The 19,587-nt window shown below is 32.7% G+C and overlaps 2 protein-coding genes across 2 annotated transcripts; both read right to left on the reverse strand.

Moving 5' to 3' along the window:
* Positions 1-1,838: 1,838 nt before the first annotated feature.
* Positions 1,839-5,998, reverse strand: LOC133315135 (SNF1-related protein kinase regulatory subunit gamma-1-like). The gene is made up of 7 exons (XM_061516705.1): positions 5,809-5,998; positions 5,501-5,682; positions 5,307-5,414; positions 3,359-3,517; positions 3,173-3,255; positions 2,861-3,052; positions 1,839-2,226 (listed from the first exon to the last, which is right to left on the reverse strand). The coding sequence occupies exons 1-7, from the start codon at positions 5,996-5,998 to the stop codon at positions 1,839-1,841; spliced, it is 1,302 nt and encodes a 433-aa protein (XP_061372689.1).
* A 443-nt stretch (positions 5,999-6,441) lies between these two features.
* On the reverse strand, positions 6,442-11,225 carry LOC133315107 (glucose-1-phosphate adenylyltransferase large subunit 1-like). The gene is made up of 15 exons (XM_061516665.1): positions 10,972-11,225; positions 10,569-10,888; positions 10,266-10,388; positions 9,999-10,169; positions 9,610-9,702; positions 9,403-9,486; positions 9,262-9,317; positions 9,001-9,094; positions 8,480-8,665; positions 8,258-8,338; positions 7,765-7,851; positions 7,580-7,684; positions 7,392-7,498; positions 7,009-7,069; positions 6,442-6,880 (listed from the first exon to the last, which is right to left on the reverse strand). Exons 2-15 carry the CDS (start codon positions 10,794-10,796, stop codon positions 6,779-6,781), a joined length of 1,578 nt encoding a protein of 525 aa, XP_061372649.1. The 5' UTR covers positions 10,797-10,888; positions 10,972-11,225; the 3' UTR covers positions 6,442-6,778.
* Positions 11,226-19,587: the final 8,362 nt, after the last annotated feature.

The following is a 19,587-nucleotide window of genomic DNA, read 5'->3' on the forward strand; positions in this document are numbered from 1 at the left end:
TATTAGGATTTTGTGTGATCCATATTTGGTTCAAGTTTTTTAAGAATATTAATAGCAAACCAACTTGCCTAGACTTTTAAAATTGTTTGGAAAAAGTGATATAATGCACTATGCCAAAATGCCACTTTGGAGATGGTATTGAGAGATGCATGGCTAAATGGAGAAGTGGAAAATAAAAACATGACAAAATACCCTCTTATAATTTGGAGGAGAGTGAATTTGAAAGAAAGATGTAAACATTCAAAAATTAAAAAGGGGTTAATTTGGTAATTTTACCTCATTTCCCCATCAATATTTTTCCTCAAACCAAACATAGACTTTATAAATCTTACCTAATTTGTCTGGTAACTTTTTTTCCAACCGAACAACTTTTTTTACATTTTCTTACCAAACTCACTTTCTAACCATTTCCCTATCAATTACATTTCCCTAGTATTCAAAAAATTTCTCTTCAACCAAATGCCCCCTAGATTACAATCTCAATTGATTTTCACTTATTCTCTATATTTCTATTGTTAGTTGAGAATTTTAGGTCAAGTAAGAATAAAAAAAAGAAAAAACTTCAAAAATCCCCCTACAAATTTTCTCAAAATCACTTAGCCCCCTCCCCAAAAATTTTAATCATTTTCCCCTAGTTAAAATTTCTTTATCATTTACTTTCCTAATTTTCCATCTAAAATTTTGTAAACAGAGTTAAATTTTTTAAAAAATTACCAAAATTACCCTTAATATAAAAAAAACATAATTTCCTCACAAATGCAATTTTAGACGAACTCACGAAATATTTTCTTTAAGATAGCCTTGTTAGAATTAGTAATTAATAACATTGTTTCCTGCAAATCCCATTGCTATTAAATATCGCACTCACAATTATTGGTACCGTTGTTCAAATAAAATGATTAAAGAGGCATTATCTCAGCAAGTTTAGATCTTCCCTTTTTTGTTATAAACTTTTCTGCTATCATATGACCAACATATCTGACTTTATAATTTTATTCAGAGCCGCATTTTATTTTGCTCGCACAACAACCGAAAAGTTTTATGTTCTGTGCTTCATGTATGCCTTGCTTTTCTCTTAATCACATGATATTACCAAGCAAACATGCACAAAATGCTATTTCATTGTTTTTTGTATCGTTAAAGAGTAGAGGAAGGATTCAAACATTGATTTACAGTCATATCTTGTGAGTTTGTCTAAACTTGTGAGAAAATCATGTTTTTCTTTTTTCTATTAAGGGTAATTTTGGTACCTTTTAAAAAATTTAACTCAGTTAACAAAATTTTGGATGGAAAATTAAATTATGGAGGTAAGTGATAAAGAAATTTTAAGTTAGAAGGTAAATGATTAAAAATTTCGGAGAGGAAATTAAGTGATTTTGAGGAAACTTAGAGGGTTTTTTTTTTAAGTTTTCCCTAAATAAAATAGTCTTAATATATTATCTCTGTATTATGAAAGAACGATAATTGTAATAAAGTATTCTTTTTAAAAATAATATCCTTTTTTTTAATTAAATCATAATATTACAATTATGTTAAAAGGTTTGTGAAATATTTATATTGGCAGTAAAATATTTCAATAAGATAAAATCTCTAAATAATAAATAATCTTAAATAAAAAGCGCCCTATATATTACTCATCCAATTTAAATCACATATACGCCTGAATAAATTAGTATTTCCAATTCACCAAAACAAAAAAAACAAAAATTAGTATTTCCAGTTTTCTATTAATAAAAAGGTCTTTAATTGGAATTCATGGAGATCTTATAGAACAAAGAATGAAAATTTTGTCCATTAATCTATCTTTCTTGACGTCAATGCATTGGCGCATACCATGATCAATGATTACGAACAATATTTCCATTTTTTACTTGACATCCACTCTGCTCCAAAGCAAATTCAAAAAAGCCACCTCCACCAATGCCAGAATCCAAACATGGTGGGGCAAACTGCAGAATTATATCTCTCAGTGTGAGCAAACCTGTAACTTGTTCATTATCATTGATCAGAAAGCTGAAACTGCTATTAGTCTCTATCATACGCTCCATTACTTGCTTGAGCGTATCGTTTTCCTTGTTGCTAACTGGTGAGTCCATTCTGGGTGTGAAGCTGTTTTTCAGACGGAGACTTCCTGCTGTAAGAAGAGCCCCATGGTCATCTTCAATGGTTGGTTTAATGTGCACTTTGTCACTCTCTGTGTGAATGAATTCTTCCACAGTCAAAATCCTGTTCTAGCACAAAAAACAGGCAACTTTGTCATATTGGTTACATTGTCATATGGGATAACAACTTCTCATGTTGGTGGAGAAGTTGTTATTTTGCAGCCGACACAATAATTAGGAGAGAGAGAAGGGAAAGAAGTGAGAGAAAAAAAATTGAAGTGGGTTCCGCCATTAATGTATCTATAACACGAGAAGGCTATTCTCCTTTTAAAGGAGAAGTATAAACCCCTTATATTATTCAATAAGGATATTGTAACAACCAAACCAATTAGTGTTACTACCAATCAATTTCACCGTTAGATCGATTATGTTGATCCAACGGTTATATTTATTTTCATCTTTGTATGATTAGGATTCCTTATATTTAATACTTTATATTTTATTTTCACCTTTATATGATTATGATTTCTCATATTTAATGTAAAATCATAACCATACAAAGATGAAAATAAATATAACCGTTAGATCAACATAATCGATCTAACGGTGAGATTGATTGATAGTAACACTAATCGATTGTTACAATATCCTAACTCTATATTAATTTAACGTTGTTGCATACAATAGCCATATATTCATTAGCTTATTAATTTTCTGAGATTGAAGGCAATGAGGAAGAGGACAAGTTTTGAGCATACGTTCTATTTGTAAGGAGGTTATCATTCTTTGCAAGATGATAAACGTCACTGTTCCTCACATTACCCAGGAGCTTCTTAGTCTGTTTATCTACAACGGCAACAGCACAAGTTTGTTTCTGCCAGAGCAACTTTAAAGCATCTGCAACAGTTTGGTCCCCAGATACACAATTAGGATGTTTTTGGTCTTCAAATCTGTGGAAGGATAAGAATAGGGTCAAAGAGCAACATAGAAGAAAAGCCTATTCACTTGAACAAGTAGCAATTAAATGGATGTAACTTGTAAGCACTTTGAGAAATGTGAGGGTTGAATACCTGAAATCTGACAAATGCTTGTCTGCAATACTATCAAACCACTCTAGTTCACTTGATTGAAGGAGGAGTTGGACTACGGCATTCTAGCATAAAGGCAAACATATCACTCATCCTGAATATATGAACTTTCATGAAATCTACATAAAGTCATTTCTTTATGATTTGCATCAATCCTAAATTCTAAACCTGTGTAACAAAACCGATGAGTCCAGGATCAGGTTGCTGCATGACCGGCAAAACGTGCAACCGATGCTTAGAAAGAAGTAGCAGTGCATGCAAAATCGTGTCATCCAAGCGTACGGGGAAAAATGGTTCCCAGAGGAATGACTTAGCCAACTCGCCAACCTAGTAAGATTGGAGTACAACAGAAAATTAAAGTTTTGTTCAGTTGGACAATTTTTCTAGCATACATATAATGAGATTCATTAAAATAAAGTGATCTTTTGGCATGGCTTGCCAGGGAGGATTAAGTAAATGTTTCAAGCTTCCAGGCAGTGGCGTAGCCACACATGCGCCAGCAGGTGCCTAGGCACCTGCTTGTTTTAATTTTTTGTTTACTTATTATATATATTACATAATTAATTATAATTAATCAAGGTTAAAATTATAATTTAGCACCACCTAAATAGAAAATCAAATGCTCAATATAAAGTAACAATAAACTATCTAAATGCAAACAAATAATAAAGAACGTGTATAGTTGTTAATTTTGTGTTTCACCTTCTTTTATTTTTTATCTTGTATATTTGTTTTTTTTTTCGCTTTATTCTAATTAGTTATGTTATTTATTCTTATTCCTATTATTTTAAAAAAGAAAGACTTCTAAACTTAATCAAAAAATTGATTAGTTGACTTATTTCAAAATTTAGACTCAACTAAACCCCTTAAAAGTAGGGAAAATAGTTTGTCCTTTTAAAGGACAGAACCTTGTGTCCTTTTAGTTTTGACACTATCTTTTAATGGTAAGACATAGTTATAATATGAAAAAATTGTTTTTCTTTTTCTTTTTCCTTAGTCACTTCAGCTGATGTGTAAAGAGAGAGAAAAATAACTTTTTCTGAAAATAGCTTTTTATGTTATAACTATCTCTTACCAGTATAGACATAGTGTTAAAAACTAAAAGGACACAATTTGTGTCATTTAAAAAGATACACATTTAACCCGTAACAATCATAAAACCAAATGAATAACAGGTCTATAGTTATGGAATATGAAGGTCCATTAAACTATTGTGCTTTGGGTTATTGGAAACACAAAGAATAGTCAAAAACCTAATTACCAAACGTGAGAACTTTCCTTTGTGCTTATGGTTGTGGAAAACAAGGGTGATGTTCTCTGACTACAGATATTGAAAATTTAAGGAATGGAGATAATGAAAGAGGAGACGAAAGACAATGCTTATTATATATATAATTATTATATTTGTGTGTTTTCATATCCTTAGGACAATGTTTGGTTCGTTATTTATTATGTTGCGGGAGGAAAGTGAAATTCTTATGTTTGAAATGCTTACCAAAAATGTTAGTGCATTTTTATATATTTGATTTGATATATAATCAATGATAATTGTTCATTTGAATTTTCAATATTATGTGATATTATTTAGTACATAATTTTAATAATTATGCTAGAATTCATACTAAATTATTTTCCTTATAATTTAAGGGGAAAGATATTGTAACAACCAAGTTGTGTTACTACCAAGTGACTACCAATCAATCTCACCGTTAGATCGATTATGTTGATCTAACGGTTATATTTATTTTCATCTTTGTATGGTTATGATTTCCCATATTTAAAGTGAAAGCATTAAATATGAGAAATCATAATCATACAAAGGTGGAAATAAATATAAAGTATTAAATTTGGGAAACCATAACCATACAAAGATGGAAATAAATATAACTGTTGGATCAACATAATCGATCTAACGGTGAGATTAATTGATAATTACTTGGTAGTAACACAACTTAGTTATCACAATATCCTTCCCCATGATAGATTTAATATGTGAAATTTTTTGGCACCACCTAAATTTTTGAGGTGACCCAAGCCACTGCTTCCAGGTGCACAATCACCAAGGGAAGAAACAAAGAAATGCAAAGAAAGGTAACAGAAAGAAAACACGGGAAACCTTGGTTTGCCCAATCTGAGGAATCTGCTCCAAAATGGAGAAAAAGCCACCGTTCTCTATATCCTTATGACACTGTTCCATGGAATTATTCCCGATCTTTTCATATTCCTATAAAATATAACAAGCTTAATGAGAAAGGTGGGAAGGTGTAACTCAGCGGGTTGGAGGTTTCTAAGAATGGAAATAAGTAATACCTCAAGACACCAAAGAACCATACTTGCAAAATCAATGAAGCCAATATACCGATCTGAAAATCTTATTCTTATGGTGGCTGTGTCGGGGTCTAAGACATCCACAATGGCTGCAGCAAAGATGTCCTTTTCGTACAACATATGAATTGCATCCCTTAGACTATCTCCAGCTTTCAATTCCAAAACTTAAAAAAGAAAGAAGGGACAAGGCAGGCAATTGAAAAAGTAAAAGAATCATGAGTATCTTCATGTCATGAGGGTATTGATATCTTAAACAAAACAAAGTTGCCAACAACTAACTATAAAAGTACCGGGTGAATCTTTTATGCCGGCTATTGAACTAATGGGTATGTGATCAAGAAATTGTTGGAGGGCAGAGCCAGAATCATTCTGCACATGCTGATGATTGTTGTTGATGCTACCAGAGAGGTTCTTTTCCTTGTCTGCTAACCCACCGTCCGATACGTTCAACACGTCCGCTATTTGCCTAGATTGCTGCATTGTCTTCGATTCTTGATCAATTCACTTGACGCATTTTAATTTAGCTTAAACTCTTTACTTTTTCACCTCTCTCACTCAACCGGTAAACCTCACCGCCAACTTAGGCCTTTGACTAGTCTACAAAGCCTGAATTTCTACGTGTTAATCTCTTGGTAAGTCAGTTACCCTGATTTTGCCACGAGGCATTGGCATTGCCACTTACCATGCATCCAAAGGGAAGCATTCAAAAAAAAAAAAAAAATTGAGTTTTGAAGCATCATTTTTACTATTACTATTTTCATCACATAAAATTTTAGATTATGTGCTTCAAATCACGTTTACCCATTAAAACAGGAAGAAAATGCTAATGAATCCATGTCTCGTGAGCCTGTAAAGAGTAGAAGTAGGTAATGCATTTTGCATTTAGAATCAGCTGAGCCAAACAATAATACGGCTGTGTTACTTGGAGCAACAAGTGGTCAGATAGATTCCTTATCACCAGCAAAAGTAATATTTTAGTAATACAAATAATTTAAATGGTGTCCTTTACAAGGGGATAAAGCAAATTCGTAGCTCTCGGTAAGCCCTTCGATTGATTTACTTTTGAGGTTTTCATGTTTTATTCATTCTATTTTTACATGTAGTGGGGGAGCTACTATTTTACACATAGCAAACCGGGTGCTGCTTTCTCTCTATTGGACATAAGCATTGCAACAGCGTCCCCAAAGATGAGTGTGTGTTCCTCAGAATGCTTCTTTTCAGCACTTTGGGCAACCAGCCCGAGAGATAAGCACTCACCATTTATATGACAGTTCCATCTTCTATTGTTGCCTTCTCCATTATGATGATGATACCTGAACGAATGTAAAATCCATCTTCTTGTCTATCTGCTTCTTGAACGCCCTATAGAGAAAGTATTTGAGTTGGTAAGACATAAGTAGGATACTTATGGTAGGTGTTACACAACGGCAATGGTACAGAAAACGCCTCAAAGGAAAAACATGGTCAGATATAGTAGTAGCCATGCTTACATCTTTGTTAGTGATGATGACATCTTTCCCGATCTTTGCATTCTTGTCAATAATACAGTTCCTTCAACAAAGATACCAAATAATTTAACAATTTCATGACTATTAGTTGACAATAGTTAATAGAATTGGTACATCATACATAACAATGCTAATTCTTTATAATATGATAGTGATTAGATATCTATATTTACTTTTAACCTTTTATGTTAAGAACCTTGAGGTCACCACCCCAAAAGCTAGCTCAAGGGGTAGGAGTGCCCAAGGCCTTATAAAGGCCATATTAGTTGTCCATCTAATCAATATGGGACTATATATCTCAACATTTTAGACTCACAAAATAAATATTAGATAATCTGTGTCCATTAACTGTGACTAAAAATTACCTAATTTTGGTATTCCTACCAATCCCAATTGGGACCTTCCCCTCTGCCAGCAGTGAAGCAATTTCAGACTCAGTTTGGTAATAGTCTGCTCCCATCATTACAGTGTCCTGTAAAAAAGTGACTCTAGTTAGGAGGAATCTTAAATGGAGCTTTCTAGCGTCCTGGGTCTAGAATTTATGGTAGTTTACCTGGAGCTCAACACCATAATCTAAACGTGAACGTTCACCCACAATGGAGTGTTGGACCATACATTCTCGCAGGAAACATCCATGGGAGATTATGGCATCCACAATCTACCAAAGTAAGTCAAACAGAATAAGCAAGACATCTCATGACATCAATATCATACATACTATAAGATAGATAACCATACCCTGCATTTGTCAATCTTTGTTGGTGGTAGGAATCCCGGAGATGTGAAAATGGGTGTCTTAGGATCATAAAATTTAAACTTTGGACTCTGCAAGAGAGTCGCATAAAGCAGATATTAGTTTCAATCAACTGAACAAAGACGCTGACAATTTGCAACATTCTAGCAGCTAAATGAGCTGAGTTTCATCGTAATTAGGTCAATGGTTCATGAACAGGTTGCTTAAGGCACGACCCTCCACCCCAACCCAACCCGAAACATCCTCCCATAATAAAGGTACCATTCCTGATTATACTAGACTGATCAATGTCTGAATTCTGGTTTAGTGTGGTACAATTTGCCATTTCATGATGGCCTGCGTTCTCAGCTAGCCTACATTACTGAACACTGGATGCAAAACAATGCCAACTAGTGTATCTACGGTATTGTAGCTTGTGACTAAAAGTGAAAAACCATTAAATTTGAAAAATGCCAGCCGTGAATATCTTGAACCTACCTCTTCAGTAAGGGCCAGGTTAGCATCGTAAAAGGATTTTATTGTTCCAATGTCTTCCCAATAGTCTCCGAAAAAATACGCCTGTAAAAACAACAGGTATTTAACTTTGCATTGCTACCGCCGTCATAGGTGTAATTAGCTTCTCATAAATGGCAGATAATACTCCTTCTAAAATGGATAAAAACATTTGAAAGAAGATATATTTACGGGAATTTCTCTTACTTGAACATCGTGTTCCCTCACAGATGAAGGAATGATTTCAGATCCGAAGTCATTGGATGTAGGATACCTCCATTTCAGAAGCTTGAGTAAAACATCTCTCTTGAATACATAAACCCCCATAGATGCAATATACGGTGACTTCAATGCATCTTGGGGTGACAACCCGAGAAGAGAGGTATCTACTTGCTACAGAGAACAACACAGGTACACATGACTATATTGAGGCCAGATATGTAGAAGAATAGCATAACTAAGGCAAGAAGAAAAAGATGAAACATTGGGGCTTAATTGGTACGGAAGTTTGCAAATCAAGCCTACATAATCTGTACATATTAAAGAAGAAATTCACAGAGAATGCTATAGTGCTACAACGTTCCCTCTTAGAATGAGGAGGAAAGACTATTGGAACTGAGGATGGTAAATTTATTTTTGCTTTCTGATTGTGAACCACCTCAGCATAATTACCAGATAACAAAGAAAACAGAAAGAAGGTGCAAACATTAGGTTAGCTTGTGAATTACCATTGCTTTCAAATCAGCACCCTTTGGTTTTTCTGCAAATTGGATGATGCGGCCCCTGTCATCTACCTTGACCAATCCATAATCTGATGCACGGCTGAAAATCAGGCAATTAAATTTGTAAATTTTTTGTTTTGAGGAAGTTAGTTGTGTTTCTATTCACTCGCTCTAGAATCAAATTAAGTATAATACTCATATTGTCTTAGCAGCATAATGATATCAAGCAACAAAACAGAAATGCATCTAACAGCAGATTGAACGCACCTGTCACCCACAGCAGCACATGAAATTGTAATATCAGCATTTCTATCAACGTGACTCTGTTATTTGTTATTGATAAATCAGAAAATTTGTGAAAATGAAATGAAGAAATTATCCACTCTATAAAACAATTACACTATATACCTGCACAAGGTCCATGTAATCCATTCGGTATAGATGATCCCCGGCCAATATCACTACATTCTCAACGTTTCTGTTCTTGGCATCCTACAACAATGAACCTAGTACTTATTGACTAGCTCAAAATGAGAAAATTAATAAAACCAAAAAGAGAGAGAGAGAGAGAGAGAGAAGGCATGTAGCATGTAAAAAAAAAAATTACTTGCCCACCTCAAATACCCATGTGAATTGCCTCACAGCATCTGCAGTTCCTTGGAACCAATTCTTTCCAGCCTCTCCGGGTGTTTGAGTAGCCGCCAGAACCTGTTTGGCATTTAGGTTGATTTAATTAGTCATCATGAATAGAAACAAACTTGAAATTGGTCAACAAGAATCTCTCTAGCGGGTTATACACTTATACTTCTCTATCAATCACAGCAACCGCACATGACAGATTTTCTTTTAAAACATATACTAACGAATATTTTATCAATTTATGCGAAGTGAATAACTTGAGTTTTTCTTTTGTCAATTGCTTTTGGTTTTATCTCTCATTAATATGAATATCTAACTCTCATAAAACAAGATATTGACGTGATGATGATGATGATGATGCATACCTCCACAAATCCATCCCCAAAGCTGATACCATTTCCAAAATAGGTGCGGGCGATGTGACGGTTGAGGGATGCAGAGTTGAACTGGGTTAGCACAAATATTTTGTTAATGCCACTGTTGATGCAGTTGCTCATTGGGATATCTATAAGCCTGTAACATCCACCAACAGGGACCTGAAGATGAATTGCACACCACATCATCAATCATTACCAACATGGAACTCCAAAATGTAATGATCCAGACAACAACAACAACAACGATTCACTTACCGCAGGTGTCGCAGCTCGTTTTGTGAGAGGAAAGAGTTGTGTTCCCGGTCCACCTCCCAATATAATGGAAATAACATTTTTTGGATCAGCCCTTCGTCTCATGAATGAAGGCACTTGCAAGGTCTGAAATTCAAAACACACTCATAAACCAAAAAAGAAATGCAGCCACAAAAACAAAGTAAAAGTACCTAACTTTACAATGATATATTTGATCATAACTCAAAAACATAATTTATTTTTTCTCTTTCCAAAAATGGAAGGTAGGGAAGCAGAAGATGAGTCCCAGAATCAAATTCAGCTTACCAGAGATTCTTTGGCATTATTTGAAGTAAGAATAGCAGATACAGCACAATGTTTGACCCTCTTCTGGGTTCTAAAACGTTTAGCCAACTGATTCGTGAACCAGGAACTGTTGTTCAGGCTACCTTTGATTCTTTCACCAAGAAAGCCATTGTCTTGACGAAAAAGATCGCCTTTTTTTGAGTTTGCTAAATCGGTGTTGGCTTTCAAAGTCACACAAGCAGACGCCATTGCAGTGACCTTACCTCACTGCAAAGAAGAACCCAGATATGTTGATGGGTCAAATGTTCAGAGTCCTTGCAAGGGACTAAACTCAGTTCCAACTGTAAGCAAAACCAAGTGAAGTATGCGTTACATAAAGATGATGCCACAAAGCAGGAGAAAACGTAACTAACAGAAAGAAAACCTTAGTTAAATCTAAGCAACGCCTATGTGAAGTAAGAAGCAAGAAGATGAAAAGCAAGCTTAAGACTTAAGAGGATGAAAGGTCAACTAATAAATTTGTGAGTGTGAACAAAAATAAAATGGGAATCCAGAGAAGCGATCAGAGTGACATTTGAGGTTATTGAAAGAAAATTATTAATGTGATCGAGTAGTGGTGAAGGTAGGGGTATGCCTTTATTGGCTGGTGAGCCAGACTCCTCACGAGAAAGGTTGGAAAAATCTTGTGGTTTTGGTAAATATCAATTTCCAAAAACTATAGACAAGCATATATAATAATGTTGGTATACCACTGTAGTCCATGACCCTCAATTCCCATAGTCCATGTTTCTAGGTGTCTGTTTCACATGGGAAAGCCATTACCGAACAGAGACGTGTCATTTTCAGGCACTGGTCATACATTAAATCAAATAAAATAATATTACTATATAGAATCCTTAAAACAAGTTTTTTTTTAAAAAAAAAAATGATGTGAATTTCTACGGTTGTTATTTGTTTGAAAGTATTATATACTAAGGAGAAATTACCCATTCCTATGGATGCATTTTCAGGCTGTTCTAATCTGACATTTGAGAGCGGGGCTTGGATGCATGCAAGCCACTTGACATGTTGCAAAATTTTGTAATAATGTTTTTTAGCCTGAACAATTCAATTAATACTTACAAAGGAACCTGATATTCATAATTTTTTTTTTTGTTTTTTTTTATTTTTTGTATTTTCCCATGGAACTATAAGATCAGCTTGACCAGGCAGAGCGTACATATGGTCAGTGGGCCCACCATCAGTGTTTCTGTTTGTGGCTCATGATCTCTTGCGGTCCACCCATACCTTTTCCTGTCCCATGTAACATCCATGTGCTAACTAAGTACTTCATTAATACTAACACTAACAAAACAAATAAACTAGGAACGTTTGGCAAAAGAAAAAATCACTAAGGGATATAAGATTATAAGTTTATTAATTATTATGATTGTTTTTATGAAATGGATATAAATTTTGTTGGGATCAATGGAACAATGAATGAATTACGAGAATGATATTTGGGGATCAAGATTAAGGGCCGTAGATGAGAACGTGGAGGCCCACATTGATCACTAGAAGATAAGGATTGCAGTGAGAGGGATAGATGCGTAGTGTGTTTGTGCATTTTTGGGGGTGAACTCTTTGTAAGAAACAAACAAGCGCATGATGTTATCATTCTTCTGCTCATACAGTATATGAATATGTGTGCCCTCATTCCATTGCTTCGTTTTAGTTGGTGACTCTACCTCCACCGTTCACTTGTCTTGAGAATCTTCATCATTCTTCCACTTGATTGATTGTTTTGTTTGATTTCTGCATATATTACTATTATTATTATTATTAGACCCAAAACTACGTTTGAGTTTGATCATCACTCGGTAAGTCTTGGGAACCGAAAATATCAACATTATTGATCCCTTGTACTTATGTGGTATCAGAGTCTCACAATCCACCGCTTTAATAAGTGGAATTAAAATTAAAAAAAAAAAACACAAAAAGGTAAATCAAAAATGGGTCTGTGCAATTTCCACGCTTCTAGCCTAAAGGGCTCTTGCGTGAGGGGGCATGTTAAGATATATAGTCCCACATTGATTGGATGGGCAACTAATATAGTCTTTATAGGCCTTGAGCACTCTCACCTCTTGAGCTAGCTTTTGAAGTGATGTATCTCAAGGTTCTTTACGTGTATTCTTAGATTTAACAGATAAGAAATTTTTTAAAACGGCGTTAAAATGATCTTTCGAGAACAAAATTAATGGTAATAACTATCTTTAAATGATGAATTTGATGCCAATATAAATAGAGAATTTAATGTCACTCATAAATAGAAGATAAATATGATATGGTATATACCTTTAGGTAGGGGACTATGATGTTTACGTGCTGCTGCGATTGGTTAAAAGAATCTGACACGAGGAAAAAAATAAAGAAATCTGATATGAGATTGTGTGTGAAGAGAAGACGATGTACAAAGTGACAAAATTCATGTGGCATGCTAGCTATTGATTAACACAAATACAACTTAAGTGCTCGATGTCACCCAGATTCACCTTTTTTTTATTTTAATTTTTTGAAGACGCTCTAGAATTCTGTGCATGAATGTTATTAACTTATTATTAAAATATTCTTACGCTGATATTTTAGACATGATGGATTTAATAATTTTTATCTAGTTTGAGATGGTTCTATTTGAATTTTTATGATTTTAGAAAATTTTCAGTATAAGAATCGTATATTATATTATATTTATACTTGTAATTGAAAATTAACTCAATCTATTAAGTTTATTCATGAATCTTTGTGACATTTATTTTATCTTAGATTGCGAGAACTTTTCTTGTTCCTTTCTCCTTACTTTTTTTATTGTAAGAAGAATATTATATTAGTTGTTAAGTTAATATGGACAAGGTAACAAACAACAAGTTCTGTAATTTCAATATCAATCAATGAGTTTAAATGAATCTACTAATTCGGTTTTAATTTCTTCATTTTTTCTTAAAAATTATAATTCTCAGGAATCAAATTCCATACTTTAAATCTTGAGATCTAATTAAAATATCATTGGACCAACGATTCTTCGATAATTATTTTATGTTTTAGGATATTATAAAAGGAAAAAGTTATATTTACAAAATTTTATGTTTACAAATTACACTACAAAGATATTCGCGGTCTGGATTAGATCGGTTTTGGAAACAAAAATCATCGGATCCAATCCCTTTTGTTTGATCATGTAATCATCCATTCAGTTTGGATTTTTTTTTCAAATCTGATCCAATCCATCCAATTTTATTCTATTTGGATTGGACCGGTTTTTTATTTTAAAAATCTAAAATTTTAGCATATAGAATTACAAACCACTAGATCTTCTCATATCCATAAATCAATGTTGTAAAATATTCATATAATATGAAAATAACATATTTTTTATATGTATTAACTTTATAAAGTTTGTATGATGATTATTGTGCAATCTAGATGCATCAGTAAACGATAATCTAATTTCAATATACTATAACAAAAAGTTGAATTACCATCTTTTACCTTCAACAAAAAATTTACAATGTGGTTGCTTGAGATATGAAATAACCGAAATCTTCATCCTACATGAGAGCTACTGTACAACAATAATCCATGTAATAAAAATATACGATGTATCTTACCCAAAAAAGCAAAATATAGATCAAGCACAACCTACTTTCTCCACAAGGATGTTGCGGAGCTGATGGGTTAATGGGTCTTGGGTTTAGAATTTTGCTATATGATTTTTAGGTTATGATTGGGGAATAGGCCCAAGTAGGTAGAGGGTGAGATTAGGGAATCATTGGATCGGTTTTCACCAACCAAACCGAAATCGATCCAACCAATTAAATGTTGCGATTTTTTTTTGTTTTTGATTTTTTGGTTTTCGGTTATCGATTTTTCGGTTCGGTGACCGCGGTTTAAATTTGTTTGGATCAGTTGATGAACATCCCTACTACACTGTATACTAGGGTAATACATTCCAACACACAGTACTACCTCTATCAATGTTATAAAAACCGGATCGACCTGGCCGGGTTGACCCGAAAATCAATGAATCGGTCATGTAATCGGTCCGGTTTTCATGTTGGATTAGCCATGTTAAAGAACTTGTGTGACCCGGTGCGACTAAGCCGATTTTCGTAAAAACCGATGACCTGGTCTGTTCAATCAGTGATCCAACCTGGTTCGTAAAAAAAAAAATCTAGTTTGTTCTCATCAATTAATGTCTTCCGTTTTTACTTTCACACACAAATGATTTGTTTTCTTTTAAAATATTTGAGTGATCTCTAACTTATTAACTTAGAGCCTGTTTGGATCCTCTCTTTTTTAAGCCAGAAGCTACTTATAAGCTAAAGATAAAAATAAGAGCTTAAAAAAAACTAAAAGTTGTTTGGTAATTACATAAAAATTTAGCTTGAAAGTTACTTAAAAGCACATATTTCAAAAAAATTATCTCTCTCTATCTTTATAACTCTTCATTTTAAGAAAAAAAACACATAATTGGTAGTTGTTGCTTGTTGGAGGACTACACCATACTGGTCTTGGTTCAAATGCTGGTAGAATCCGGAAAAAAAATACATAATTTAAGAAAAGCAGATAAGAGCTTAAAAAAAGCTCCTCCTAGGAGTTTTTAACTTTCAGTTTTTTTCTTCGTTATGAAAAAGAGAGCTTTTCGTTATAAGAGCTTTTCTCAAAACCTGTTTGACCTAGTTTATGCTTATAAATAGCTTTTAGCTTAAAAATAAGACAATCCAAACAGGCACTTACATAGATTATATACCTACAATGCTGAAATTATCTTGGTTATGCAATATGCAAGAAATTTTGATTTGATTTATAGTTAGAGATGTCGTTTACTGAACCTAAAACACCAGTGTCACAAATATTATATATTTGATTGATCTTTTGTTGGATAATAATGTGTAATTTATTATTTTTTATATTAAAATATTTGAAATTGGTATATTTTTTTACAGATATTTAAGTATATTTATAGTTTTTTAATACATATTATAGATTTACATATATTTATCTAGTTATACAGTTGAATCAATGACCACTTGTTGAACTAGTGACCCAATGAACTAATATCTCGATCGGGTCAATAACTGGACCGAGTTTTAATAACATTGACGCATAGTATGTAATGTAATTTGTAAAAAAAAAAAGTTTGTAAATATAACTCTCTCTATTATAAAATAATAATACTTGCAAATACTTTATGTTCACGATTTAAGAAGCTAGACTTTAGACCCAATGGGTGCAGCTCAGTTGGTAATTTGGCGCTGAGTTAGTGGGGTTGAACATGTATGTATTCGATTCCTGCTGAATGCATTCTTGGAGAGGGGCTGAACCTTTAGCCATCACTGCTCCCCTGCACTCCGGATTAGTCTCATAGCCGGCTCAAAGAGTCGAAACTCGTGGGAATACCGGAGGGAGCCAACTCGCCTCAAAGAGGTAATTAGAATTGGGTAACTCAAAAAAAGAAGAAGCTAGACTTTATTAAAATAAAATAAAAAACTAGACTTTAAAATAAATTTATATATGGACCATTGATAAAAATTATAATATATTAAGATATTATCGCGATGGTTTACAGGAGTTTTTTATTAGGAGTTTGTTTGAAGGGGTTTACGATTCTTATGTGACATAAGATGAGAATTTTTACAACACACACAAACTCAGGTGGACTCCATTGGAAAATGGTAAATAAAAAAATTAAAAATATTGACACGCAAAACGATATGAATGTAGCATAAGAAAGCTCTTCTTATCTTGCATAAGAAATATAAATCCCTTGTTTGAATTACAAGACAGTAAACAACAAATTATTACAGCTTTACAGGTTTGTATCGGAAATTTCTTCCGTACATCAGATATACCTAATTGGGTATATGAAAATTTTATTCCCATTTAATCTATATTTTTTAAAATATTTTCCATCAAATTTCAAAATTTCTTTTTTTTGACAAATATATCATATATCTGATGCATCAAAAAGCACTGTTTTGGATCACCCTTTTTCTTTGGCATAGGTTTTTTTTTTTTTGGATAATCTCTGGCATAGTTTCTTAGACCGGAATTACATCTTCATATTATTAAATTCCGTTCTGCGAATCTGGGATTGTAACTTAACTGATCGTACTTATTTATTTATTTTTAAATTAAAAAAATTAAAAAAAATTCATTTCATTTAAATTTAACCTTAGTACTCTTTTTTCTCAAATTAAAAAAAAAATCATAAATTTGAATCAATATTTTATTTATATTTTCCTTCAAGTCCTGATATTTTACTCATTTTATAAATGATATAGGTACTACATTAGTACCAAAAAAGTTATCAGGAGATATGTGTAAAGAGTTGGTCCCTTTCACTTTCATCTCTGTCTTTTTGGTTTTTTTTTCTCTCTGAAAAAACATGATTTTCGCGTTAAGTCCTACTCGAACTCTAACCTTTGTGTGTAACGATGTTAAATTTTGGATTAATCGGAAATGAATCAGTGGAGAATTTTAAAAAAGAAATCCTGTTATATTTTTAACATCTTCTTAAAAACAAAATTAAAAAGTAGAGCATTTAATATTTTCCAAGGACAAAAATAAAATTCATTTAATAATTAAGAGGAATCAAAATTATTATTCAATTAAAATACAATCATTTAAATATGAGTTAATTTTTTGTATATTTTCTTAACTACTGACTTACATCATCCTTAATTTTATTACTCCTTTAAAATATGTCACAAGTAGATTTTTTTATTTTTTAAAATTAAACTTAAATTCCTGTATAATTAATTTTACCTTTACATCTTTCTTTCTTTTTAAAAAAAATCTAGCTAATTTAGAAGAACACGTATAATTCATGGATTCTCAGCCATCAATTTGTATTTCCATGAGTAAGCACAACTACCATTAGAGAATTGACAGTTTGAGACTACCATTTAAATTCATTAAATTAGCTAGCTAGACAAAATACATATTTTTTTACGAAAGAAATAAGATGACCAAGGTTTAGAATATTTAGACCGTTTGATAAGGGATATGTGCTCAAAATAGTATCATGATGCAATCGAGCTACGAGTCAGGAAATGATTAATGCGCACATGAGGAAATTTCAACTAAAAAATTGAGGTAATTAATGTTAGACGGTCATATTCAAATGAAGCTTATGGGTCTTGCATATTCTCGTGTATTACTTGTAATTGAATTATATTAACCTGTTATTTATTTCCATTGGCTCGTCCTCATAACAGAAACACAAGCATCTGTTTTTTTAAAAGAAAAAAGAAAAATTTGTCCTTAGCTTATAAATATCGAGAACATGTTAGTGCACTGCAGGCATTTAGGTTTTGATATAATCATCAACCTAATAGCAGTTTTAAGCTTGACAGCTAGGATACAAGTTCAAATTAACTTTGACGTTTGAATCACATGGGGTTTAGTGCTTGGTTTGCAGAGTTTTCTTTTCTTGTAATAATTTTCACTTTTCGAATTAAGAAAAAATGTTTGTTCCTTTGAAATGACATAACTTATGTCATTTCATTCTCACAAAGGTAGGACCAGTACTTTTATTTATTTTTTACTCTCTCTTTTCTTTTATCTATCTTTTTCTCTCACTTAAAACACACACTTTTCCCTTTGAATTATTAGATGTTAGTCCTCCTGCTCCACCTAGATTGTTTGGGGTGTTTGCTAAGAGGAAATTTTTGAGTTTTTTGGAAAAGTGATACAGGTAATCTCATTTATCCATGTTAGATATAAGGTTTCTGATGCACTTACATTTGACCCATTACACATGGCCCAACTATTGATTCAGGAAGTCCAGAGTCAATCAGAATTGTGGCCCAATAAATATGACCAAATTGTTAAAAGAAGCAGTAATTTGAAATATAACAAATTATAATTAAACCCAAGTCTAAATGAAGCATCAGATATGATCGTGATTTGTTTGACAAGAAAAGGAAAGAAACACATTTGGCATGATTTGAGATATAAGATTTGGTAAGTATTTTGAATGATTTAATTGTAATTATTTATTTAATTTTAGAGGTTAGTTGTCGTTATGTTTAATTTAGGAATTTTCCTTATTTTTATGATTTTAGAATTTTGAATTTTGAATCAATTTGTAATTAGTATATAAAAGGGTGCTTGTGACCCTTATTTTAGGAATTGAATTTTGATATTTTGTTAATAGAAATTGAGAACCGGAGGGTTACTCTTTTGAGAAAATTCCAACTTTCTGTTTAGCCACTTTTCTATACACTTTCGGCATCAGTTTCTCAAATTTTTTCTGGAAATCTAATTTTCCCAATATTTTATTTTGTGTATAATTTTTCTTTCAAAATGCCATCCAAGGATACCACCAAATGGGTGGTATTCTTGGAATCTCATGTGTTAGAAAAATTTTATATTTTTTTGGAACAAAATTCTTGTAATATTTTAGACTACCAAACAGTTTTTGATAACATTGCTAAGACTTTTCCATCATATTTCTGATAATCATTGTTCCGTGAAAAAAATTATTCCCTACCAGGTAGGCGTTTGGTATAAGGTATTTTGTAAGATTTCCGGGAAACTGAATTTTTTCTAAATTTTTTATTTTCGAATATTATTGTAAATTGAATATTTTCTTCATGTTTGTTTTACCTTCTCTTTCCATTAACTTATTTGAGAGGTGGACAATTAAAAGAATAAGGGGAAATCGAAAGATGAGAGTTGGTGGGTACACAGGAATGGGGACAAGGAGAGAAGATGATTTGATCCGTAGTTAACATATATTCTATAGGAAAAAAAAATTAATCACATTCATGTACAATTGGGAGACACTACTCACGGGGTCAAAGATGATCATGACTGAGAAAGAGTCATGATGCAATTGATCTACAAGTCAAGAAATAATCAATGCGCACAAGAGGAAATTGCAACTGAAAATTGAGAAAGTGTTTTCAGTTTATTATCACTAGACATTTAGATTTGTGATTTCCACGTACAAGTGTATCTATATCACTACAAAAATTTGATCCACTGATATGTTCAC

This window comes from Gastrolobium bilobum, unplaced genomic scaffold (assembly GCF_033153095.1).
Source record: "Gastrolobium bilobum isolate Gb01-03AN ecotype WA unplaced genomic scaffold, APGP_CSIRO_Gbil_v1 utg8583, whole genome shotgun sequence".
NCBI classification, from domain to species: domain Eukaryota; kingdom Viridiplantae; phylum Streptophyta; class Magnoliopsida; order Fabales; family Fabaceae; genus Gastrolobium; species Gastrolobium bilobum.

Excerpts from the sequence above, each read along its gene's own strand:
- LOC133315135 (XM_061516705.1), bottom strand. The coding sequence starts at position 5,998 with ATGCAGCAATCTAGGCAAATAGCGGACGTGTTGAACGTATCGGACGGT. Across the intron at positions 5,415-5,500 it reads TGGTTCTTTGGTGTCTTGAG|GAATATGAAAAGATCGGGAA; the intron begins GTATTACTTATT and ends TATATTTTATAG. Across the intron at positions 3,053-3,172 it reads AAGCATTTGTCAGATTTCAG|ATTTGAAGACCAAAAACATC; the intron begins GTATTCAACCCT and ends ATCCTTCCACAG.
- LOC133315107 (XM_061516665.1), bottom strand. The coding sequence starts at position 10,796 with ATGGCGTCTGCTTGTGTGACTTTGAAAGCCAACACCGATTTAGCAAAC. Across the intron at positions 9,095-9,261 it reads TGTGCTGCTGTGGGTGACAG|CCGTGCATCAGATTATGGAT; the intron begins GTGCGTTCAATC and ends CCTGATTTTCAG. Across the intron at positions 7,852-8,257 it reads ACCTGGCCCTTACTGAAGAG|AGTCCAAAGTTTAAATTTTA; the intron begins GTAGGTTCAAGA and ends ACTCTCTTGCAG.